The 23,892-nt window shown below is 36.8% G+C and overlaps 2 protein-coding genes across 2 annotated transcripts in view; one reads left to right on the top strand and one right to left on the bottom strand.

Moving 5' to 3' along the window:
* Positions 1–10,811, top strand: part of itpr2 (inositol 1,4,5-trisphosphate receptor, type 2) — a 101,006-nt gene extending 90,195 nt beyond the window's left edge. Inside the window, exons 56-57 of the mRNA XM_081372617.1 lie at positions 7,716–7,877; positions 10,043–10,811. Coding sequence (XP_081228743.1) covers positions 7,716–7,877; positions 10,043–10,126 — 246 coding nt within the window. The 3' untranslated portion in view covers positions 10,127–10,811. The remainder of the gene's footprint in view (positions 1–7,715; positions 7,878–10,042) is intronic.
* A 5,658-nt stretch (positions 10,812–16,469) lies between these two features.
* On the bottom strand, positions 16,470–23,867 carry sspn (sarcospan (Kras oncogene-associated gene)). The gene is made up of 3 exons (XM_081371744.1): positions 23,228–23,867; positions 19,944–20,030; positions 16,470–17,129 (listed from the first exon to the last, which is right to left on the bottom strand). Exons 1-3 carry the CDS (start codon positions 23,480–23,482, stop codon positions 16,770–16,772), a joined length of 702 nt encoding a protein of 233 aa, XP_081227870.1. The 5' UTR covers positions 23,483–23,867; the 3' UTR covers positions 16,470–16,769.
* Between the last annotated feature and the right edge of the window lie 25 nt (positions 23,868–23,892).

Here is a 23,892-nt window from a genome sequence, read left to right as displayed (position 1 = left end):
TCTATAATAATGGGCTGAGTGGAACTAATGTTTATCGTGGAGGGTAGGAGAACAATCTCTGTGGTGTTATATAGCAATTTCATATTTTCTTCAATGGTAGTTTGCAAAATTCTGAAAAGTTTATTAAAGGGTAGATTTACAGTTACAGCAGTCCATTAATATGGGTTTTACAGTTCAAGAAAATTAAAAATGATGCCTACTTGCGCATATTTTTATGAAAATTAATTATAATTCAATATTTTTTTAAATGGAGAAGTTGGAACAGGTTTTGCAGGAATACATTTGCAGGGAATCCCATTCACAGCTGTTTAAAAAGCATTCCAGTACATGAAGAGTGTGCATGAGCTCTGAAGTGTCTGAAGAATATAACATTATTGATTTATTTACCATTTTTGGTTACTATACATACAGTAATTGTTGAATGTGAGTTCATGTGTCCTAATATACACTACCATTCAAAAGTTTGGGGTCGGAGAGATTTGTTATATAGCTCACCAAGGCTGCATTTATTTGATTAAAAAAACAGTAAAAATTGTAATACTGTGAAATATCATTACTATATAAAACAACTGATTATTATTTTAAAAATCTATATTTTAAAATGTAATTTATTTCTTTTCAGCATCACATGATTCTTTAGAAATCATTCTAATATGCCGATTTGGTGCTCAAGAGACATCAATGTTGAAAACAGTTTGCTTTTTATGGAAACCGTGATGCTTTTTTTTATTTTTCAGGCTTCTTTGATTAATAGAAATGTTTGTAACATTATACATGTCTTGACTCTTGATCAGTTGCATCCTTGCTGATTAAAAGTATATATATATTTTCTTTTAAATCTCACTGACCCTAGACTTTTTCGGTAGTGTATATAAATGTAAAAAAAAAAATGAAAGGAGTGCAAACACTGTTAATCGGCTAGGCTTTAGTGGCAGATGCTGATAATCTGAAAATGGCCAAAGGTTGGTCAGTTTATCAGCCTGGCCAATAAAATGGCATATTAGTAGACTGATGTTTGGGTTCAGTGGAAATCTACAGAGCTTTTCTGCTGGATACTGCATGCTCAGAATCCATGAAGTCCTGCTAATGACACATTGAGATCTACAGTATAGTACTACATTAACTAATTACCGTGTGTTGCTACAAACACAAGGGCCCTTATTAAAGCTGTGATGGGAGAGTTGAGACATGGGCGACGCATAACTAAGGGAAACAAGTTTAGTTGTTTTGTTTCGTCACTGTTGTTCTGTCTCGTGTAAGGATGGGTTAGGAAACAGTAACTGAATGCAAAAACACTACAGCCTGGCACTGACACTTTTTGAGCACAGCAGTTTCAACTGCAGGTTTACATTGAAGCAGGTGTGTGTGTTTGTGTTTGTGAGATTATCACTCACAGGCTGCTGGAAAAAGAGTGTGAGCAGGTACTGCAGCAGTCACAGCATTATGTAACCCATCTCAAGTGGCCTGCTATTAGCTCAGCCTATCCTCACACGTGCTCTCCTGTCCCACACACACACACACACACCTGCCACGCCACTCATTATCACACAGTGAGTCAGGCGTCTCCTTGGCAACATGGTCGTCATGCACAGTCGGCAGGAACAAAAAAAAAAAAAAACTCTTCAGCCTCTAGACTTGTGATCAATGCAAGTTCAAAGGTCACGCATTCACCGTTGTATCCGTTTCTCCCAGCTGGGCGTCTCAGGATGCGCGTGTGTGTGTGTGTGTGTGTGTGTGTGTGTGTGTGTGTGTGTGTGTGTGTGTATGAACAGATGACTGCAGGAGTGCGTGCGCAGCGGCTGGCCATACTAATCAAACTGATTATTGCAATCATGCTGCTATTTCCAGAACCGAGTCGATGGCAGCGCTCTGAAACTGCCTTTCCATTGCAAAACAGCATCTTTATGATGATGAGAGATGAGGACACGTGATCGAACGATTATGCCGTCTGTCAGATGGGAAAAGAAGTTTAATGGCACTTTAATGACAGTCGAAACACCTTTCCCACACACTAGTCTGCAGCAGTGTGCTTGTGCCAAAGCGTATATGTACGTTTGTGAGGTGTTAGCTGCCATGTTATTAGACGCTTTGATGTTAAAATGCTTCCTTCTATATACCTTAATGATAAGCCAATGAGAAGTAATCCATTTGCAGGTTGATTTGGTTGTTTGTTTGGGGTCTGTAAGATTTGTTTTTGAAGGAAGTCTCTAATTCTCACCAAGGATGCATTTATTTGACAGTAAACTAAGCTTGTGAAGTTTTTTTTTATACAATTTGCAGTATTTGTTTTCTAATATATTTTAATTTATTCCTGTGATGGTAAATCTGAATTTTCAGCAGCCATTTCTCCAGTCTTCAGTGTCACACAATCCTTCAGAAATCATTCTAATATGCTGATTTGCTGCTCAAGAAACATTTCTCATAATTATCAGTGTTAAAAACAGTTGTGCTGCTTACATCTAAAAAAAAAAAAATTGTAAGATTGTAAATGTCTTTTTGATTAATTTAATGTACCCTTGCTGAAGAAAAGTATTAATTTCTTAAAGGGGACCTATCATGCAAAATTCACTTTTAAATAGTTTCTGAACATATTGTGTCTGCAGTGTGTGTACACAACCACCCTATCGGGGTAAAAATCCATCCACTCCGTTTGTTATTTTCTCCATAAATCTCAAACCGTGTCTCAAAATGAGCTCATCACGAATGTACTCCAATGTGACATCACATTGGAACAGGCCCCGCCCACGACTGGTGACGGAATCTGCCCTATTAGCTTAGCTCCTCCCCTCAATGAGCTCAGCCCAGAGCATTTAACAGCAGCATTCAAGTAAGAAATGTATTCTTATTAAAGCTACTGTAGTCATTCAGTCGAGTGCTGTGAGGGATTTTCTGTTTTCCTTTTGTTGTTTGGTTCATGTTGACAGCATATATGGCAGTAGGTACTTAATATTATGCTGCTGTCACTTTAATACCCAGACATTACCTTGTGTTTATTTGACAGTTTAAGTTCAATAAAGAACTTAGTTTAATACTCACATGACATGCTGTCTGAGTTTCTGTGCGCGTGCGCTCAGTGCGCTTAAACTGATATGACTGTAAAATGTATGCAAATAAATAGAGATGATAATCAAAACTAAACAGATGTTTATCTGACTCGAGGCACGAGCTGTACAGGCTCCGCCCTCTTCTGGAAAGCTGGGTGGAGTGCAGCAGCTCATTTGCATTTAAAGATACATGCACGAAAACGGCGTGTTTTTCCTTCCACTCAAATTGTAAAGTAAAATCTTACTGTCCCCAACCTTTTGAACTGTACTGTTAATTCAAAAATGTAACATGTTAATATTTGCCTTGCACAGAGTTTATGAAGCAACTGGATTGCCTTTATCATTGAATGTTCAATGTTAATTAATCATAGATAATTTATGGTTTTATGATGAATTTATGATGAAGTTATGATCAGGAGCCAGTTGCATGAACATAGCCATTATGTTAAGACTGTGTCTTAAGAACTAGTACAAACAACTAGCAGTTAGTTAGGGGTATTCAGTCTTACTTTTCGGCATTAGACTAATCTACTATTTTATATACCTGACTTAAAGAAACTCCTAAAGAAAAAGTTTGATGACTAACTTGTAAGACTAGTCTTAGCATGCAACCGGCTCCTGGTGACCCTCACTAAACTCCATTGCTCAATGTTGTCCAGGTTTCATGAGAAAGATACTTTGTCCCTTCTCTATCTTTCAGTTTGGTTTGTTTGTTTCCCCCGCTGGCCAGACATAACAATGTTGTTTTCATGTTTGGTTTTTCGCTCCCTTTATATCCTCAGGTTGCATCTTTACCAAAAAATGGGGCATTTCATGATACTTGACCCTCACAATCTGGTCTCTGTTCATCCGTCCTCACTTAACCTATGTTTCCCCACTTCCTTCCTTGTTTTTCATAGAGTTCATAATGCACCATTCCCTGGAACCAATTAGCCCCAATTTATGCCTAATCCTAATTTCCCCTTTTTCCTGTTTTAGATCCCAATGAAACATTCTGCAAAACAAGATTGCTCTTTTCCAGAGAGATAGAGGTGCTTTGTCCCAATTTTGATCTGAAAGAGTGCTTGACCTTGTTCATGCGCCTGTTTCTCAGAAGAGCAACGGATTTTTTCACTGTGTTTTTCTTGGAAAGCCTCGCTCCCTATTGTATAGCAAAGAAAAGCACTGTGTTTGAGTACGAATGTGCGCGTGCCCGGCTGTGTCTCCTCGTGAGTGTGTGTTGTTTCATAATTGTGTAAGGGAAGGCAGTCTTTTCCCACCTCTAAACATATCCTGGAACTCTCTGTGTACCTTGCAGCTCTCCTGTCAGGCTGACTGTGAAAAGCACCTTACATAACTGCTGTGCTGAGAGACTGCACTGTTACCCCCCTCCTTATCTCACACACCCCAGACTAGATCAAATCATATACATACACATTAATCGCATACGCGCTCGCACACAATTTGTAGAACACAAACAAATATCTTGTACGTGAGCTACTGTGTGGGCACACACACTTTACAAACATAATGACTCACTGTTATTATCGAAAACACAAAGCATTTATAACTGGCTGCAGTTGATTTGCGTGACTTCTTCCTGTTTCTAAAGTTATCTTTGCATCCAGGCCTTTGTTGTCTAGATCTACCTCTATATGCTTTAGATTTTGGAGTTGGAGTTTTAGCACACTTGCTCATATTTCTAAGCATGCAATTGCTAGCAGAGAGGGGTCATGATGATTGACTCGGAAGTCCGTGTTCTAGTGTAGTCAGGCTATGATTCACAGCACTAAACCATTTCATATTTAGTCAGGGTCTTATATTCCTTTACATTGCATAATTTTGCTTGTTTTTAGGATGATGTCAGGCATCCTGTGTATGTTGACACCAAGTGATGAGTTTGCATTCTTAATTGGATTTTTCACTGATCTAACTTGACACGATTAAATGGGTTATTGCGTTTTAGTACACTACCGTTCAAAAGTTTGGGGTCTTTAAGTTTTAATAGCGAGGATGCATTAAATTGAACAAAAATTATATTAAAGACTTTTGGGTAATTTCGTGTCAAATCAACCAAATTTCAGAAACTTTCCCAGCTAAAGATTTTAATTTTTTCTAAAGAAAGTCTAGCATAAATAGTGATGAAAGCCAAAATATTAAATTTAATGGATGTATATTTACTGAATAATCCACTATTTTGTAGAGGGGGGGGTCAAAAATGATTTGGAGCCAGATTACAGAAGGGTAAAAATGACTTAAGAAAGATGGCAGCATCATTATTTTATTTTTACACAGAGATTGGTTGGTCTATTTGTAAAATCTGTTGACTTTAGCAATCTTTGTTGATATTATTTGCCAACAGTGACAGTATAAAAATGGGAAAAAGCTCTTCTTTACTAAATCTTGCATGCCTGCAACTCAAGAAGTATTTAAGATAACTTTATATCCTTTTGCATTTTGTTCTATAAACTTTTCTATAGGTATCCATATTTTTAAAGACTTATATGGAGCAATTTCAGATATATTAGGATCTCAATATGACTCTGAGTAAATTGTACACATTTTTAGGTGGTCAAAATTCAAATATGGGTCACTTTTTTATATAGCTAATATTTTTTTTCTTTCAAAGAGGAACAGCTGAAGAACAAATAATATTGAAACTACAAAATGAATTTATTTTTTTCAATCAAAACAGTTGCATAGAACATACTTGTCAGAGTGCCATAGATATTGTTTTTCCAAAGTTTGCATGCCTCTAACTCAAAAAGTATTATATCTTTTAGTAAAGTAAGATATCGCAATATGATTTTAGATTTTGGTTCTTAACAAACTTTTCTTTTGAAGTCTTCATTTCAACAATATGGTTCAATCCCAATAAATATGGGAATCTCAATGCGGCTCCATGTTTAAATTGTTGAATTTTACCCATTTTCAGTGGACAAAAACCAAATGTGAGTCACTTTGCAGTTTGCACACAGCTGATAATTGCATTTAAAGGGGAATGTCTGAAGAATAAATAATGCTGAAATTAGGAATGTATCTTGTTTTTCCCCATCAAAACAATTGCATAGAACACACCTCTCTCAGTGCCAAAAATCCACTGAAATGTTCAAGTTGAGACACATTGTTCTTCAAGTGTATTTATAAGAATCTATATTTGAATTAGTTTCAAGGGTATTTTGGAAGAAGGGATTTTGTTCATTTTAACAGATTCTGAAGCTACATGTTACCGCATTGACATCTCAATATCTCTGGGATTGAACCATATAGCCTTAAAAACGATTTCAAAAGTAAAGTTTCATAGAAACAAGAATCAAAAATGATATTCAGAATCAGATATATTTAATACTTTAAATACAAAAAGTATCAGCTGTACCACTTAAAAACAATTTACGGTACTCCTGGAACCACATTGAAATCCCATTATCTCTGATATATAGACCTACCAATCTCTGTGTAAAAAATAAAATAATAATGCTGCCATCTTTTTAAAGTCATTTTTACCCCCCTGTAATCTGGCTCCAAATCTCAGGTGAAAATTGTCCTTTTGACCCCCAACCTTTAAACAGTAGTGTATATTTAGTTTGCATTGTTTCTATCCACAGCCTTATTAGAACAGACTTGCGACCCATTTTTGCGGCCCACCATTTGCCAGAGAGGCAGTTTCTGAGTGACAACATGATGTGCTTTAGTGCACTACAGTCTTTGAGACCTTTAACTGCTACTGTTATGCAACAAAACTCTGCTGCTATACTTGCACTATGGAGTGTGAGACTGTCAGCAAGGTAAAACATCCTCCAAGATGTTGTCGTTAAATTCTACAGCCATTAATCCCACACAATCACCGCATTCATCAATGATTTTGAAGATAATTAGTGTCATTCTTCAAATGACCTGTTGTGTGCAGTGTTCCTGTTATTATCTATTATCTTAAGTCACTGTTTTTTGTGAGAACTATTATTGTTTTGTACCTATTTAGCCTATTTATTTGTTGAATACGTCTGTTAACTGTTTAAAGAGCTGCACTTAAGCCATTAGTCCATATATCGCAATACAACATGTCACTTTTTCAGCAGAAGTATTTCTGTTTTTCTGAAGTTTATTTTCTTGAAAATCAGTGGGAAAAAATAAAGGCACAAGAGTATTTTTATGCATTGAGAATGACTTGAATATAAATCAAAATGCAGTACAAAACTGTTAATAAATGTAAACACATTTATTAAACGTAAATCACAATGTTTGGGCTCAGTAAGAATTTTTAGCATTTTTGAAAGAAATCTCTTATGCTCACCAAGGCTTCATTTATTTGATAAAAAAAATACAGTAAAACCTGTAACAGTGAAATATTTGTATCTGTTTTTTGTTTTCTATTTTTAATAAATTTTAAAATGTAATTTATTCCTGTGGTGGCAAAGCTGAATTTTCAGTTTTCAGTGCCACATGATCCTTCAGAAATCATTTTTATACACAGATTTGGTGTTCAAGAAACATTTCTTATTATCATCAATGTTAAAAACAGTTGTGCTGCTTAATATTTTTGTGGAAATTGATCTTTTTTGTTTTGAATTCTATTATGTATAGTAGGTTCAAAAGAACCCAAAAAACTCTTGCTGACCCACATTTTTGAATGATAGTGTAAATGTGCAAAACAGTCGTTGGGAAACAACATTCACAACTCTCTCTTCCCTTCAGGAGAAGAATCTGGACTGGTTTCCCCGGATGCGGGCCATGTCTCTGGTGAGCTCGGAGGGAGATAGCGAACAGAACGAGATCCGATCGCTGCACGAGAGATTGGACACCACTGTCAGTCTCGTGTCTCAGCTGTCTGGCCAGCTCTCTGAGCTTAAAGAACAGGTAACATACAGCACGCCATCCAATGGGACAGCCCGGTTTTACAGAGCAAAACATTCTTTCTCCTCACAGGGCCTCTGAAGTGTTTACTATTAGGCCCTGCTGTGGAAGTGCGTCAGAGCTGGGGTGGGGCGGCGTCCCGGGGCGATGTGGATGTTCCGGCTTTGCTCCGCTGTGTCGGATCACTGCCATCACCTGCCTGGCCCACATGTGATTCCGCACAAACAGTTTAACCGATTCACATGACACAAGGAGAGGGAGAACTGTAGGTTTTAATGGGATGACGTTAGAAAAGAAATTGCTGCCCCATGGCTCAGTTTTTTTTTCTGTGTGTCTGCATGGTTTGACCTTAGACTTCAGAGTTGAACTGTGTTATGTGCAGAAACGCACAAGAACTGCACAGTCATTGAGAATCGGCACTGGTCCAAACCAGTGGACCAGAAACATTCGAACTAGAACATTTAACCACACCGCGGTGCCCCTCACATCCTTCTGATTCCTGACGGTCACGAGGAGCGGGCTTACTGTAATTCTCCTGGCAGTGCTAGATGTTAAATAACTTATTAAAGTGATTTCTCCTCCGACAGCCAGGCCTAATTAAACAGATTCTCCTCACCTCTCAGCTCCAGCTAGGCTGAGATCCAGCTCAGATACAGTAGGCCAAATCCCCAACTTGTCATGTTTTCAGACAAACAGGCTCTCTCTGATTTAGTGTAGCTCACTGTGTTCCACCTCCATTCTCTCGCTAGGCATGCTTACTTAGTAGTTCCCTTTTTTTGTCTGGAACACCCACGAAAAAAAGGTACAGTAGTGGCCAAAAGTGATGTCCGGAGGAGATATTTGTTTTATATATATATATATATATATATATATATATATATATATATATATATATATTAAATATGAGGGAAGAGCGAAATACTAAACTTGATTATTTGGCAAAAAAGGCAAACTAAAGCAACAGGTTTTATACTAAAAAATAAAAATAGCTAAAAAGCTCACAAGAAAAAGCTTATATTTACTACAACATCAGTTATTTATATTTTGTTGGTTCTCTCTTGCTTTTATGCGTGTTCATAATGTATTTGTACGACAGCCTGACCAAAAATTATGTCCACTCAATTTGGCGTGTTTCTTTGTTTTATCATAAATAAAACAATTGACTCCAAGCACAACTATGCAATATGCATACAAAATCTTAAATAATATTTGAATAAAGGGGGGATATCAGTTTTCCTAGGCCGGACATTACTTATGGCCACTGCTGTACATGATTTAAACCCAGTGTGTTTGGAAAAGTAAAAAAGTGACCCATGGAACAAGATATTGGTCCAAATGACTCTGTTGTAAAGGAATAGTTCAGCCAAAAAATTCTGTCAGCCTCAAGTTGTTCCAAACTTGTTTGACTCTCTTTCTTCTGTGGAACAAGACATTTTGATGAATGTTGGTAACCAAGCAGTTTTGGTATACTGAGACGGCATGAAATTCATGAGTAAAATAAAGCCTGTGGTAAACATAACTTGTCGATACTTTGACGTTTTGTTCTACAACATACACTCCACACTCTCACCCTCCAAAACTGTCTTATTTAGTTACTTATTAGAAACATACATTTTCAAAAATAAACAGCACTGCTTCAAAATTCGCGATTTTCTGTATGGGTGTGTGCAGTTTATGTTGTAGAACATAATGTCAAGGTATAGTCAACTTATCTTTACCACAGACTTTATTTTACTCATAAATTGGAGAAAAAAAACCCATTATAAAAACTCATAGGAAAATCTGGAAGGAACCAGTATTAGTCGATCTCGTGTGAGTGACAGGTTGCTCCGCCCCCACGCCAGTAAACACATCATCAGAGAAGAGAAGAGATGTCGTTGCAAGAGGAAGGGGATGTTATTTTGATTATAGATGGATGTACTTTACTGATAAGTAAAAAACAAAGACGAAACTTGTTTCAGTGAAAAACCAACAGAGAATTATGTTTTTTCACTGTAAATTATATGACATGTTCTTTAACACTGTACATGAAACGTCTCATAAGATCTATTACAGTTTTTTACTGTAGAGTATGGGAAGTTACAGTTAACCAGTGTGTGTGTGTGTGTGTGTGTGTGTGTGTGTGTGTGTGTGTGTGTGTGTGTGTGTGTGTGTGTCCACATGTACAGATGACGGAGCAAAGGAAGAACAAGCAGAGACAGGGCTTTCTTGGACCATCTCAAATAAACCATCAAATCCCCCCTCCACACTGAGGACGAACTTATCACCTCTTCACACACACTCACACACAGATGCTGAGGTTCACACCATGAACAACACTACACTCATGGTGATATCACACTTTACATCATGACATGACAGTTGTCCAGTTAGATGAATAGAAATGACTACAGACTTGAGTGTCATTTCTTAAGTGTTTCCTCGTTTAAATCTTATAGATGGAAGACGTTTGTTAATACACAGAGTGTTTTTATTCAGAATATCACAAACCCTGGGCTCATGAGGGAATTTCCATTTTGTCCCAGAGGACTCGGCTGTCTGATTTTTTTTTTTTTTTCTATCAAGGGTCAAGTATTAACTCCCTCACGTTTTAATTGTCCTGTCCATAAGTATTGCTGTAACTCAAAGTGGACTTTAATCAGTGCTGGAATAACTGGAGAGATAAAGTGCCTTTAGAGAGTTTCATAGTTTTTTTATAATTCACAATTACATTAATGAAAGATAGAAGACTGGAAACATTGTTATCTCATAATCAGACAATCATGTGACCGTTGGAATGTGTTTGCATCACCTTCTACAAAGACCTAAACGCTAGTCTTAACTCTTAATGACTTTTATTGTGTATTTTTATGTCAGACATGTGACTAGCATGTTTGTGCTTGCCTTATATACAGTTGTACAGAAAATAATAAAGAATTTATATTTGGTATTACAATGCTTAGTTTGACTCTGGATGTTGTGCAGAATGACTGTGACCCAAAGTTAAACTCATGTGATTCTCTAGTCTATTCTTTTAAACCTTTTAGAAACTCAAGATTAAGGTTTGGAGTTAATCCACCCATTTTTTTTTAGGACCATTTAACCGTTTGACTCATGTGGGACCCTGTTGTAACATCCTACAAGGTAAAAAAAAAAATCCAACATCAGTCTGTCCGACATTGGATGTTGACATCAATCTGACGTTGGGTTCTAACGTCGACCAGACTTTATTTTCCAACAAAAATGCAACCCCTGCAACCAAAATCATCCACTGACTGATGTTACTATCTACTCAAGGACCTTGAAAGAAATGTAGTGGAGTAAAAAGTATGATATTTGTGTTTCAAAAATTAAAGTAAAAAGTTTCCAAAAAAATAAAAAATACTCAAGTAAAGTACAGATACTCAAAAAGTGTACTTAAGTACAGTACTCAAGTAAATGTACTTTGTTACTGTCCAACTCTGCTCATGTCCTCAATTTATTTGTGTTCTCATAGCAAGTGCCACAAAAATCACCAAATATCACACCATTCCAAAGTAAAAAAAATTTAATGTAAAATATTTTTGGTCCAAGTGACTGAAGACCACCAGAGGGTTAAATCTATATTAAAATAAAATAAAATTGTACCTTATTTCCTCATAAAATTATTAGTATATAATCAATACGTTTGTAAATCAAAGACAATTTAACTGAAATGTTTAGTTAAGTCAAAGTCTTATATAAGTAAGTGTTGGGAAAAGTTACTTTTTAAAGTAATGCATTACAATATTCCGTTACTCCTTAAAAAAAAGTAACTTATCACGTTACTTAATGTTACATTACTTTTGCATTACTTTTTCTCACCTGGACTGGGCTTGTTTGTTTGTTTGTTTTTTAATAACAACAAAAAAAGTTCAACACTCCAAAAGTGAAATGAATAAGCCTCAGGCTGAAGAAAATGCAAATCACTCCTTTACAGTAGAGGGCTCTCAAACAAACCTTTTGCAGAAGAATAGGACACAGGAGAATAAAGTTTGACACTCTTTTCAGCAATTAAAAAAAAAACTAAATTCATTCTTGCTTTTTAATTTGGTTGAATTGGATCATCGATGGTCAGCAGCAAATACATTGGTTAATAAAGTGAGATTAAATACATAAAGTATTTATTTATTATTCATAAATTATTACAGGTTTGCATAATCAGAATTGGCATTTCACTGTTTTTATTCACTTTGAACAATACTGAATCTGTTTTTGTCAAGTGAGATGAGTAAATGCGTGCTAGAACTCCATCATATTTACACAGCGCACACAACGCCTCTGCACCTTAATCACGATTTCTCTCAGCATTGGGAGAAGAGAGGTGTCAGTCAATAACTGGCAAAACAAAGTAACTTGTAACAGATATTTTGTTGGAAATTTAAAAGCAATGCGTTACTTTACTAGTTACTTGAAAAAAGTAATCTGATTACATGTGTCGATAATGATTGTTGGAGTAATTTTGCATTAAAAAACATCCGTTGATTGCTTAAGCTATAGTATTGATATATAAGGTAGAAGACTCTAGTTTCTTCAGAGTACAAAGACCCGTGTCTGCTCGTGCCTTAACTCTGGCACGGGCTAAAATTAGCCCCTGACGCCTCCATTATAGCTCACAGCTGTCACTAAGCAGGGGAAAGTCCAACATGTCTGGAATGCACCATCAGGGTCCAGAAGACAGTTAGTTGGATAACTGCCACTCTTACTAAATGTCCCCACTCGCTCTGATCGCACGTCTTTCAATCTAGAAGCAAACGTCATAGACATACTAGCAGTTATTCAATGTTCAGTCTCCCCCTCAGAATGCATTTTAATGATCGTTGATCCTCCGTAACAACTTGACTCACACATTTCCGTCATTCAGGTGTGCGCAGAGTTGGTAAGGCTCACCATCCTGCATAAACACACTCATTAATCTAAATATACCACCCTCCCTTCCTCCTTTCTGCATGTGACTGTGCGTGTTGTTGTCATGCTGGTGGGTCTGAGAGCAGATGAGATCTGTCACATGAGCTGGTCTCGGAGAGGCGAGAGATCACCCCTGCTGCACTCTTTCCTAAAAGCACTGCAAATGTGAGGGGGATTTTTCATTTGACTCAGCGTTCCTGCTTAATCGATTAGTGTACGGAGTGACTTGCTGAAGTTTTGAGAGACAGAGAGATCAAAGCCATTTTTCTAAAGGAATGAAAAAGATGTTTTTCAAATGTTCACTGCTCTTGTCCATACAATGAAAGTTAATTGTCATCTATCAGGCTAAAAAATAAAATAAAATACATAAAATCAATAGCATAAGTATACCATATATAGATTTCTAAATTAATTTATTTATTTATTTCCAGCAAGGATGCATTAAATTAATAAAACTTTTTAATCTTAGAAAAGATTATTCATAAAAAATGTATCAAGGATTCTACTAAAATATTAAGCAGCACAACTGTTTTCAACATTGATAATAATAAGAAATGTTTCTTGAGCACCAAATCAGTATATTAGAATGATTTCTGAAGGATCATGTGACACTGACTGCAGTAATGATGCTGAAAATTGAGTTCAATTGAAAATATATATATATATATATATATATATATATATATAAAAAAAATACTTTTTAATAAATTGTTTATTTTTTAGATTAAATATGACCTGGACACATTCTTGACAGCTTTTGTGTGATACACCTAACTAGGAAACTGATAATTATTTAAACAGAGAAAAGCATTCCTGCACAATTGTAATGCAAAGTCAATATTATTACAAGAATAATATAGTAATATAAAACAACAAGACTTATTTGTGTCGTAAACAGTGAGGTACTTAAATTTGTGGATGTGATCCAATGATGGCATAGTTTGGCAGCATGAGAAAAACACATAAGTATGAAATTCAGTTAATCATTTTTAAAGGACATGCAATTGGATGGTAAAGGAGAAAGTTATGTAAATGCCTTTTATTAGAAATCAGCTCAAAGGAAAGATGAGTCATACAAAGCTTACATTTATGAGTGTTTTTTTCCTATGCCGAAGCATCATGTTGCATCTCTTCCCAACACCAGACTGAAGGTTTCTTTAAAGCAACAGACTCTTTTAACACATCAAGCAGCCGTCTTCCTGTTGGCAATGTTCAAATCACTCAGTCCTTTTCATTTGCTCAGTTTCGTTTCATTGACAATGAGTTAATAAGTACAGACTGAGCTTTTTTGGATTGATTGTCAAGTTTCGCTCAGTTTTCACCTTAAAATGAAAAGGTTAAACTGCATTTACCATTCCATTGAATGCAGTGTATCTGTTTGTCTAAGTACCCCTTTAATCCCCCCCACTGGCTGTATGAAGAGTGACTTCAGTTCACGAGCCTGTCCAGCCTCGTCACTTTCATTTCTGACTGTTGTGTGCGCTGTGTTTTTTTACAAGTTCTCTAGACAGTTCTTCAGTTAAAGCAGTACTGTATTTATTTTGGTATGTTTGTGTTATATTTTAGAAATGTACACCTCTTCCAATATAAAACTACATACTGTATATGTGTATATATATATATATATATATATATATATATATATATATATATATAGTAAAAAATCTAAATTTCAAATTTCTCTGTTGCATGAATCTAACTGATCGTTATAAGCTAACAAGTTTTACTAAAATAATGCAAAGAAAATGCAAAACATATAATGTATTCATGTATGTATGTATGCATGTATATATTACTTCTGTCAAATCAATTAAGCGCGATTAATCGCATCTAACATAAAGGTCTGTGTTTATGTGTGTTTATTATATTTATTTATACATGGTGTGTGTGTGTGTGTGTGTGTGTGTGTGTGTGTGTGTGTGTGTGTGTGTGTGTGTGTGTGTGTGTGTGTGTGTGTGTGTGTATGTGTGTGTATTTGTGTGTGTGTATGTGTATGTGTAAAGTTATTCAAAGTTGTCCAAAGACAAGAACGTGTATTGTTCAAAATTCATGTATAACTTTGATGAAAGGTTTTGATCCACTTCAAATGTTGACTACTGTATCCACTCACCTAAAGGATTATTAGGAACACCTGTTCAATTTCTCATTAATGCAATTATCTAATCAACCAATCACATGGCAGTTGCTTCAATGCATTTAGGGGTGTGGTCCTGGTCAAGACAATCTCCTGAACTCCAAACTGAATGTCAGAATGGGAAAGAAAGGTGATTTAAGCAATTTTGAGCGTGGCATGGTTGTTGGTGCCAGACGGGCCGGTCTGAGTATGTCACAATCTGCTCAGTTACTGGGATTTTCACGCACAACCATTTCTAGGGTTTACAAAGAATGGTGTGAAAAGGGAAAAACATCCAGTATGCGGCAGTCCTGTGGGCGAAAATGCCTTGTTGATGCTAGAGGTCAGAGGAGAATGGGCAGACTGATTCAAGCTGATAGAAGAGCAACTTTGACTGAAATAACCACTCGTTACAACCGAGGTATGCTTCAAAGCATTTGTGAAGCCACAACACGCACAACCTTGAGGCGGATGGGCTACAACAGCAGAAGACCCCACCGGGTACCACTCATCTCCACTACAAATAGGAAAAAGAGGCTACAATTTGCACGAGCTCACCAAAATTGGACAGTTGAAGACTGGAAAAATGTTGCCTGGTCTGATGAGTCTCGATTTCTGTTGAGACATTCAGATGGTAGAGTCAGAATTTGGCGTAAACAGAATGAGAACATGGATCCATCATGCCTTGTTACCACTGTGCAGGCTGGTGGTGGTGGTGTAAATGGTGTGGGGGATGTTTTCTTGGCACACTTTAGGCCCCTTAGTGCCAATTGGGCATCGTTTAAATGCCACGGCCTACCTGAGTATTGTTTCTGACCATGTCCATCCCTTTATGACCACCATGTACCCATCCTCTGATGGCTACTTCCAGCAGGATAATGCACCATGTCACAAAGCTCGAATCATTTTAAATTGGTTTCTTGAACATGACAATGAGTTCACTGTACTAAAATGGCCCCCACAGTCACCAGATCTCAACCCAATAGAGCATCTTTGGGATGTGGTGGAACGGGAGCTTTGTGCCCTGGATGTGCATCCCACAAATCTCCATTAACTGCAAGATGCTATCCTATCAATATGGGCCAACATTTCTAAAGAATGCTTTCAGCACCTTGTTGAATCAATGCCACGTAGAATTAAGGCAGTTCTGAAGGCGAAAGGGGGTCAAACACAGTATTAGTATGGTGTTCCTAATAATCCTTTAGGTGAGTGTATATTCAATTTTTTTCAATTCAATTTATTAATGGATAGCCCCTTGAGATGCAACATCTCATTTTCAAGAGGGTCCAAAAACATATACACCCATATATTATATAAACACAAACTTTTTTGTTAGATGCCATTAATCGCGGTTAATCGATTTGACAGATATACAATGTTTTGTATAATTTTTAAGAGTTTTTCTGCAAACGGGGATGGAACACCATGAATTTCGTCTCAGAAACAATGAGCGAAAAGTGCGAAGTATGAAAATGCATGCGAAAGGTGAAGCTTTTTCTTTTTCTTTAATACTGGCACTTAATACTTTATTTAATTGTTATGCATGGCATTACCACAATAGTAACAACAACAGCAGATTGTGTCACTATTTTATTTTTTTAATCTTCAGCTCTTGTTTTTGCATCATAGATAAAAATACTCTCCTTGGCAGTGGTAACCAATGTAGAAAAATACAATGAGTCTAAAAATTGCATAAAACTTTCCAAAATATTGTAATATGGCAATACAAACACAGACTCGTTCAATTGCTTTGATAAAAGGTCACATGACAGATAGCTCCCACTGGGGCAGATATTGCAGCAAACAGTTTCTTCCCTAAAGGCACAAACACTCCCACGCGCCACATGTTTACTTCTCCACAGAAATCTCTCGGTGCCCTAAACTTTCTGCCAATTCTGGGCGGAAGGAGATCCCATCTGTAGCCCAGCGAAAAACACCTGGTACCTGTGCTTCCAGATCAGGAAAGCCCCCAGCAGACAGACGATAGCTTGAGCCAGGTTCAGCAGCATCTGCAGAAGGTAATACATCGGTAGAGTGCTTATGATGGCACTGCAGTCTGTCACACCTCTGTAGGCGAAAGTGCGGGCGATGGGGTCCTCGGGGTCCAGGGTGCACATACAGTCCTCCTTCATTTCCTTGCAGCTGTAGCTGGAGGTCAGGGCGTAATGGTAGCACTGGAATGCGATGACCAGTACGGAAATGACCAGCCCCATAGTGCACAGGAAGAAGTACAGGAGCTGGGCAGAAGTCATTTGTGATGATTAAGGCAGGACGATGGAGATGAGATTTTAATTAGACTAAAATGCCTATACTTGTTCATTAAAAACCAGCTCATTGTCTGGGTGACTGGGAATGTTACTGGCAATATCAATGGTGCATTACAGTTTTTTACAATCACTTTGCTTCTATTTTCAGAACCTTGATGTCATTTTTCAAAACTCTAGACACAAAACTCAAAACGGTTATCACTTGTAACACAGGCTGTAATGTTCAAAACACTGATTTGTACATTCACATCTTTAAAGAAATCTTGCACTTGCACAATCATTGGTTCAAAAAACTAATTTACTGTGAAATACCATTGAAACATAACTATAGATCACCCACACACAAGCAACCGATAGTTTCACTGTGTCATTGTTCGTACAATCATTAAATATTGTAGAACAAAATAAGTGATACAGGTTTCATTATGGCACTACATGTACAGTAAACACATCTCTGTAAAAGCACTGCAGTAGTAGAGAGAATACGACAGACACAGTGGAATCATTGAACAAAGTTTGTAATATATTGATGAAAAACACTACAGTACAATCACAACATAGGTTTATTTGAATCAAAAATACAGTAATAAGCTATGAAATAGAAAAGACCGTACTGTAAAACATCAAATGAAGTGTTCCTCAACTTGCTTGCTTGTACTGTAAGTAACAAAACAGGAGCGATTACTGTACTTCTACATTGTCATCAACTCTGTGTTGTGGATTTGGCCACAGGTTCTCATCTACATCACAATGGATGTTTTCATTAGCCAAAATATTAGGCTACATCCATGGATATTGTAGTCTAAATGGTTCATGCTCCACGCTAATTGGTGACAATGAATCTCGTTATCTTGAAACTTTCATGATTTACAGTAAACATGGAAGATTGTTTGTCTGTTACCATACAACTATGCATTCAGAGTAATGCCACAGTTACTTATCATTTTGAGCAGTTGTATCAGTTGATAGTTAGATCAATGTAAGGAAATGAATAGACACTCATTTGAAATGTAATGTGTGAATTGCCTTTTGAAATAGTAGTACTTTGATGTTAAGTTGTGTCATATTGAACAGGTGATTTTTGTTGAATGAACAAATGATCTAAGTTTTATGTGTATTGTATCCAAGCAATTGAGAAAAGGGTTAGAGTTTTGAAAAATGTGCATTTTGATCATTGGTTGTGAGTTTTGTGTCTAGAGTTGTGAAAAATAACATCAAGGTTCTGAAAATAGTAACAAAGTGATTGTAAAAAACTGTAAATATAAAAAAATATGCCTAATTAAAGAGATAGTTCACCATAAAATTTTAATTTTGTCATTAGCACACTCAGGCCATACAAAATTTCTTTCTTGCGTTAAACACAAAAGGAGATGTAGGCATAATGTTTACCTTATGATAACAATGGATAATGATTTTAAATGTCAAGCCCCATGCAAAAAACGCACCATGAGAGTATCATAAATGTGGTCTTGTATTTTGTGGCGCCACCCTGATTCCCAAAGAGGGTTTAAGCAGCGATCCCATAGAAGAACCACTTTGGGTTTCCCAAAGAATGTTTCAGTGAACAGTTCTTAAAATGGTGAGGAAAATGTTTATTATCTGAAGGTTCAATTGATGTTAAATGTTCTTCATGGAACCACAGATGCTAATAAAGGACCTTTGATTTTTAAGAGTGTTTTTTAGCAACGACAAAGGTAAATGATTCAGAATTGTGATGGGAAATCCGACTCATTTTCAGAGCCAAAAGAATAAGACCAATTGGACATTGTCTTGGTTCAATGAGCAGGCGAGCTGTTGACTCGAGAACCAACAGAACCAAATTGCGAAGAAGAAATATGTTTGTCCGGTTTTGTTAACCGCTTCAAACTATTTATTGAAAACAACTGACTCGAAAGAGCATTGCTTATTCATAATTCAAAGACTTGGAATATTGAGCTTGATAAGTACGCCCCACTTTTATAATACTATTATGGTGGGTTTTTTTGAGACATTTAAAATCACTTTCCAGAAATAAAGGTTCCAAATGTTTTTGTTTTTTTTTGTGATGCCATAGGAGAACCATTTTGGGTTCCCTAAAGAATCTTTCAGTGATCAGTTCTTAAAATAAACTTTTTTCTTTGTATGAAGAACATTTTAATAATCCAAAGAAACGTTTTCCACTATAAAGAACCTTTTGTGCAATGGAAAGGTTCCATGGATGTTAGATGTACTTCATGAAACCATCAATGCCAATAAAGAACCTTTATTTTTAAAGAGTGAATGGCAAAGAATGGCAATCCTTTTGTGTTTAATGGAAGAAATAAATAAAATAAAAGTGTGTTGTAACGACATGGTGGTGAGTAAATGATCATTATACAGGGTGGGCCATTTATATGGATACACCGTAATAACATGGGAATGGTTGGTGATATTAAAGTCCTGTTTGTGGCACATTAGTATATGTCATGGTCACCACCCATCTTGAGGAGTTTGCCCCCTCACATATACTAATGTGCCACAAACAGGACTTTAATATCACCAACCATTCCCATGTTATTACGGTGTATCCATATAAATGGCCCACCCTGTATAATGAAATCATTTTTAATTTCTGGATAATTCATTCAGTTCAAATATGATGATATGTAGATTTTTTAAATTCTAGACCTGTTGCTATAGCTAGAAGTATCTTGAGCTACTGTAGCACCTTTGTGAGTTTTAAAGTCTATTTGAAATGTATTTACATACAGTATGAGGGGGCAATTGTAATTGTCAATTTATCCAAAAGCTGCGTTTATTTTTCACCTTTATGATAAACTGAACCGAAGCTCTCTCATCAGGCACTTTGGTGATGCAGAAGAGGATGAATCCCAGCAGAGACACCACACACATCTGCAAAACACGAGAATACAGTAGAAAATTTTTAATAGACTTGTCACTCAGACCCCAAATGTACCAAAAAATAATTGAGTTGGAGAGTAGATCACTGTTATCATGTGCAACTCAAAGTCTGTTGCTGAAATCTTTTGTCATTGTGGCCATGAACACATACCAGTCACTGGATTGATCTAATCTTATTTGCAGTGCAGCAGAGCTCCTGAGTTTCTGTGTCTGCCAGGCTTGTCATGAGCCAACCATAACATAACCCTCATTGTAATCAGCATTGTGCAACTCAGCATTGAGCTGTCATCTGATAATATATTGACTGCTGTTGCAAATTGAATAGCTTGACCCCCCCCCCCCATGATATCTTTATCTCTCACACTTTTTATCTCTCTCTTTTCTTCTCTGTCTCTGTCTCTCTCTCTCTCTCTCTCTCTCTCTCTCTCTCTCTCTCTCTCTCTCTCTCTCTCTCTCTCTCTCTCTCTCTCTCTCTCTCTCTCTCTCTCTCTCTCTCTCTCTCTCTCTCTCTCTCTCTCTCTCTCTCTCTCTCTCTCTCTCTCTCTCTCTCTCTCTCTGTGTGTTTTCCCTGCTCTTTTCTCAGCGTGATTGGAGTCTTGTGACTAACGTGTGGTATCTAATTTGATTGTTTTTCCCAGGTTCTGAGGCAGAGAAGTCTTGGTGACCTCAGCGTTTTTCTCTCGTGAGGCCTAAACTTGAGATCTCTGATCTATATTGCTGCAATGAAATGTGTGCATTTTATGATTCTGAATTTGTGTATTCAACATAGCCGTCGCTTATGTTTTATTGCCACATTAGCTAATGTTTCACACAATAAAAGTGTTTTTGGGGGTTGTGTGGCAGTCAGAATTGAACAGAGAATGCTTTTTACATTTCATTTTGATTTCTTGATTTGAATTGAGGTAGCAAACAGTATGCAAAACTGCAATTTGAATTGAAATGTAACATTTTAACAACTAAAAGCAAAGTTGGTAACACTTTACCATTAGTTAACCACAATCATCTTAATGTTAATTTCAACATATACTAATATATTATAAATATCAAAAGTTGATTTTTAGCTGTAATATATATATATATTTTAAAAGTTGTAATGTTATTTAATGGACCTGAGCTAACATGAACTAACAAAGAACAGATGTACTAAGTTGAAGAAAGATTAAAGGGACAGTTCACCTAAAAATCATTTACTCACCTTCATGTTGTTCCAAACCTGTCTGAGTTTCTTTCTTCTGCTAAACACAAAATACGATATTGTTAAGAATGTTGGTAACCAGAGAGTTGATGATAACCATTGACTTCCATAGTATTTTTTTCCTACTATGGATAATCAATCAACAGTTTGATTACCAACATTCTTTAATATATCTTCTTTTTTGTTCAACAGAAGAACAAAACTCGTACAGGTTTGGAACGACATGAGGGTGAGTAAATGATGACACAATTTTTATTTTTGGGTGAACTATCCCTTTAATACTATAACAAATGCATTACAGTTACTCAAACTTAAATTAAATAATGTAATTTCTATTATATTCATCTTAAAACTGATGCATGCAAAGTTATTTCAGACCCCGTTATGTTTCCGGTCTACGTGACTGAACATGAATGTCTGCTCTCAGGGATTGCTTTGAGCTGGCTTGAATCTTTTGAACAATATTTTGCTATTTATAAGTTTGATCTTACTTTCTTGTGATTCTCAAACAAACTGTAGTATTTTTAGACTTATTTAGCTGAGGAACCCGAGTTGTTTTTAAACTCTAAATAGGCTTCTGCAACTGAATACTTACGTGCAAAAGTTAAGAAGCATGAATTCTTTGTAAATCACTGCTGAACAAGCGAAATTTAATGAAAATCTCTCAGTGGTGAATATCATATCAGCTTTACAATGAAAAAGTGGCCTAAATCTGATTTTTAATATGAGACTCACATCTTTTTTTTTTTCATTGCAGTGTGAACAGCACAAACCACATGGCAACTGATCTTTTCATTTAAGCCATACACTGTAAAAAAAAATCCTTTAAATTTACGGTAAAAAAAAAAACGGCAGCTGTGGTTGCCAGAAATTTACCATAAAAATTACGGTAGCAACATTTTAGGTTTGATTAAACTTAAATTTAATGTAAAATACCGTATTACATTAACTGATATAACGTTAACATACCAATCTACTGAAGTACTTTATAACTTTGTAGTACACTGACAGACACCAAACAGAGTCACATGATGATTCAAAGCCTATCACAAGCAGCTTTTCCACAAGTTGAGAAGGTCAAAACTAATATATAGAAGGTGCACAATGTCATTCACACAAACACTAAACACCATCATTAAAAAAAATGCAATAAACATTAATTTACCAACATTAGATGTAACATAAAACCTTAAATGTACAAAACTAATAGGAAAAACAAAAACTAAGAAGAAACAGTTATTCAACGAAAATACATCAAATGTGAAGTGCCTTGCAGGGAATTACAGTTTTTCACGGTAAATTATATAAAGACTTGTTCTTTTTCACTTCCAAAAACTTGAACGGTATTTTACTGTAAAAGTACATTAAATGTACGGTTTGATCTATTACAGTTATTCACCATATATAGTACCGAAACGTTCTGTTAACCAATTAACTGTTCTTCACCGTAGCATTTTTACAGTTTTTTACCGTTAAAATCACAATCAGTTTTTACAGTAGCCCAGACCTCAGTCTGAACAGTCATATCGTAATTCATGCTACTTTAATGACTTTTCCATAAGTTTTAAGGTGACAGCTTTAAACAAGCAAAACTTTAGGGGTCGTATCATAAATATTGAAATATTATCTCCTCATGCTTGTCTTTGACATTCTTATCGCCTGTACATCACCTAGAAATGAACAAATAACACTGACTTCAGTGGCCTTCCCATGACAGCGTGCTGTCTTTGTTTTTGTTCTTTTGTGCATGCGATGCCAGTTCAGGATCGAGATCAGTTCACACTTGAAAAAAAAAGCCTTGCAGTGTGAACGTAGTTATTATTTTTGTACTTGGATGTGCACATGCTCTCTCTAACAGCATGCTTATATGCTTATGTACAGTATAAGGCTGTGCGGCCAGTGAATCTGATGCGATGGCCTCATGCATGAAAGAGTAAAACAAGGCATGCTGGGAGTTGAGGGAGAGGTTGATGAAGAGCAAAAGGAAGCTTACAATGATGCCGGCCCAATGGGGCGTCTCCCTGGCCAGGAGAGAGGGGCTAATGGAAACCATGAGGAAGGCCACCCCTGCTACTGCGATGCCCAACAGAAGCTGGAACAGAGCGACCAGCAAAGGAAAGCGGCAGCCACAACATGTTTGGACATCCTCCAGTAATGGGCCTTCAGGTTTTGCTTTTCCCTTCTTCTCATTGCCAGGGGTTGCGTTGCCTCCTCCAGGCGACCCCTTCGGACTCGTCCCCGACCCCATAATTCCTCCTGTCTCGTGCTGAGATTCTTAATCTTCCTTTGAGGCCGACTGGATGTTCTTGCTCTCGCCCTCTATCTGTTTGTCCTTCTTTTTCTTTCTCGCCTGCCGTTTCTTTTGCTCTCTTTAGCTAGACTGTTCCTTCTCGCTGCCTGCCCTGCCCTTCCCCTCCCTCCTCACTGGAGGCTTCTCTCCCTACGTGATCCCTGCTCGCTATTCGGAAGCAGAAAGGGCTCTGAACTAATATGGAAAACATTTGGAGCAGATTCCACAAGAGCCACATATAGAGCACAAGGAGAGGAGACGGAAAGGAGGGAGGGTAGGAATGGAGAGGGGAGACATAAAAGGGGGACTCCAACACACGACAACTACTAGACTCCCTGAAACTAAACAGGAAACAGGGTTCTTACAGA

This window comes from Scardinius erythrophthalmus (genome assembly GCF_964197995.2).
Source record: "Scardinius erythrophthalmus genome assembly, chromosome: 8".
In the NCBI taxonomy this organism is placed as follows: Eukaryota; Metazoa; Chordata; class Actinopteri; order Cypriniformes; family Leuciscidae; genus Scardinius; species Scardinius erythrophthalmus.
This window is presented reverse-complemented; position numbering and strand designations above follow the sequence as displayed.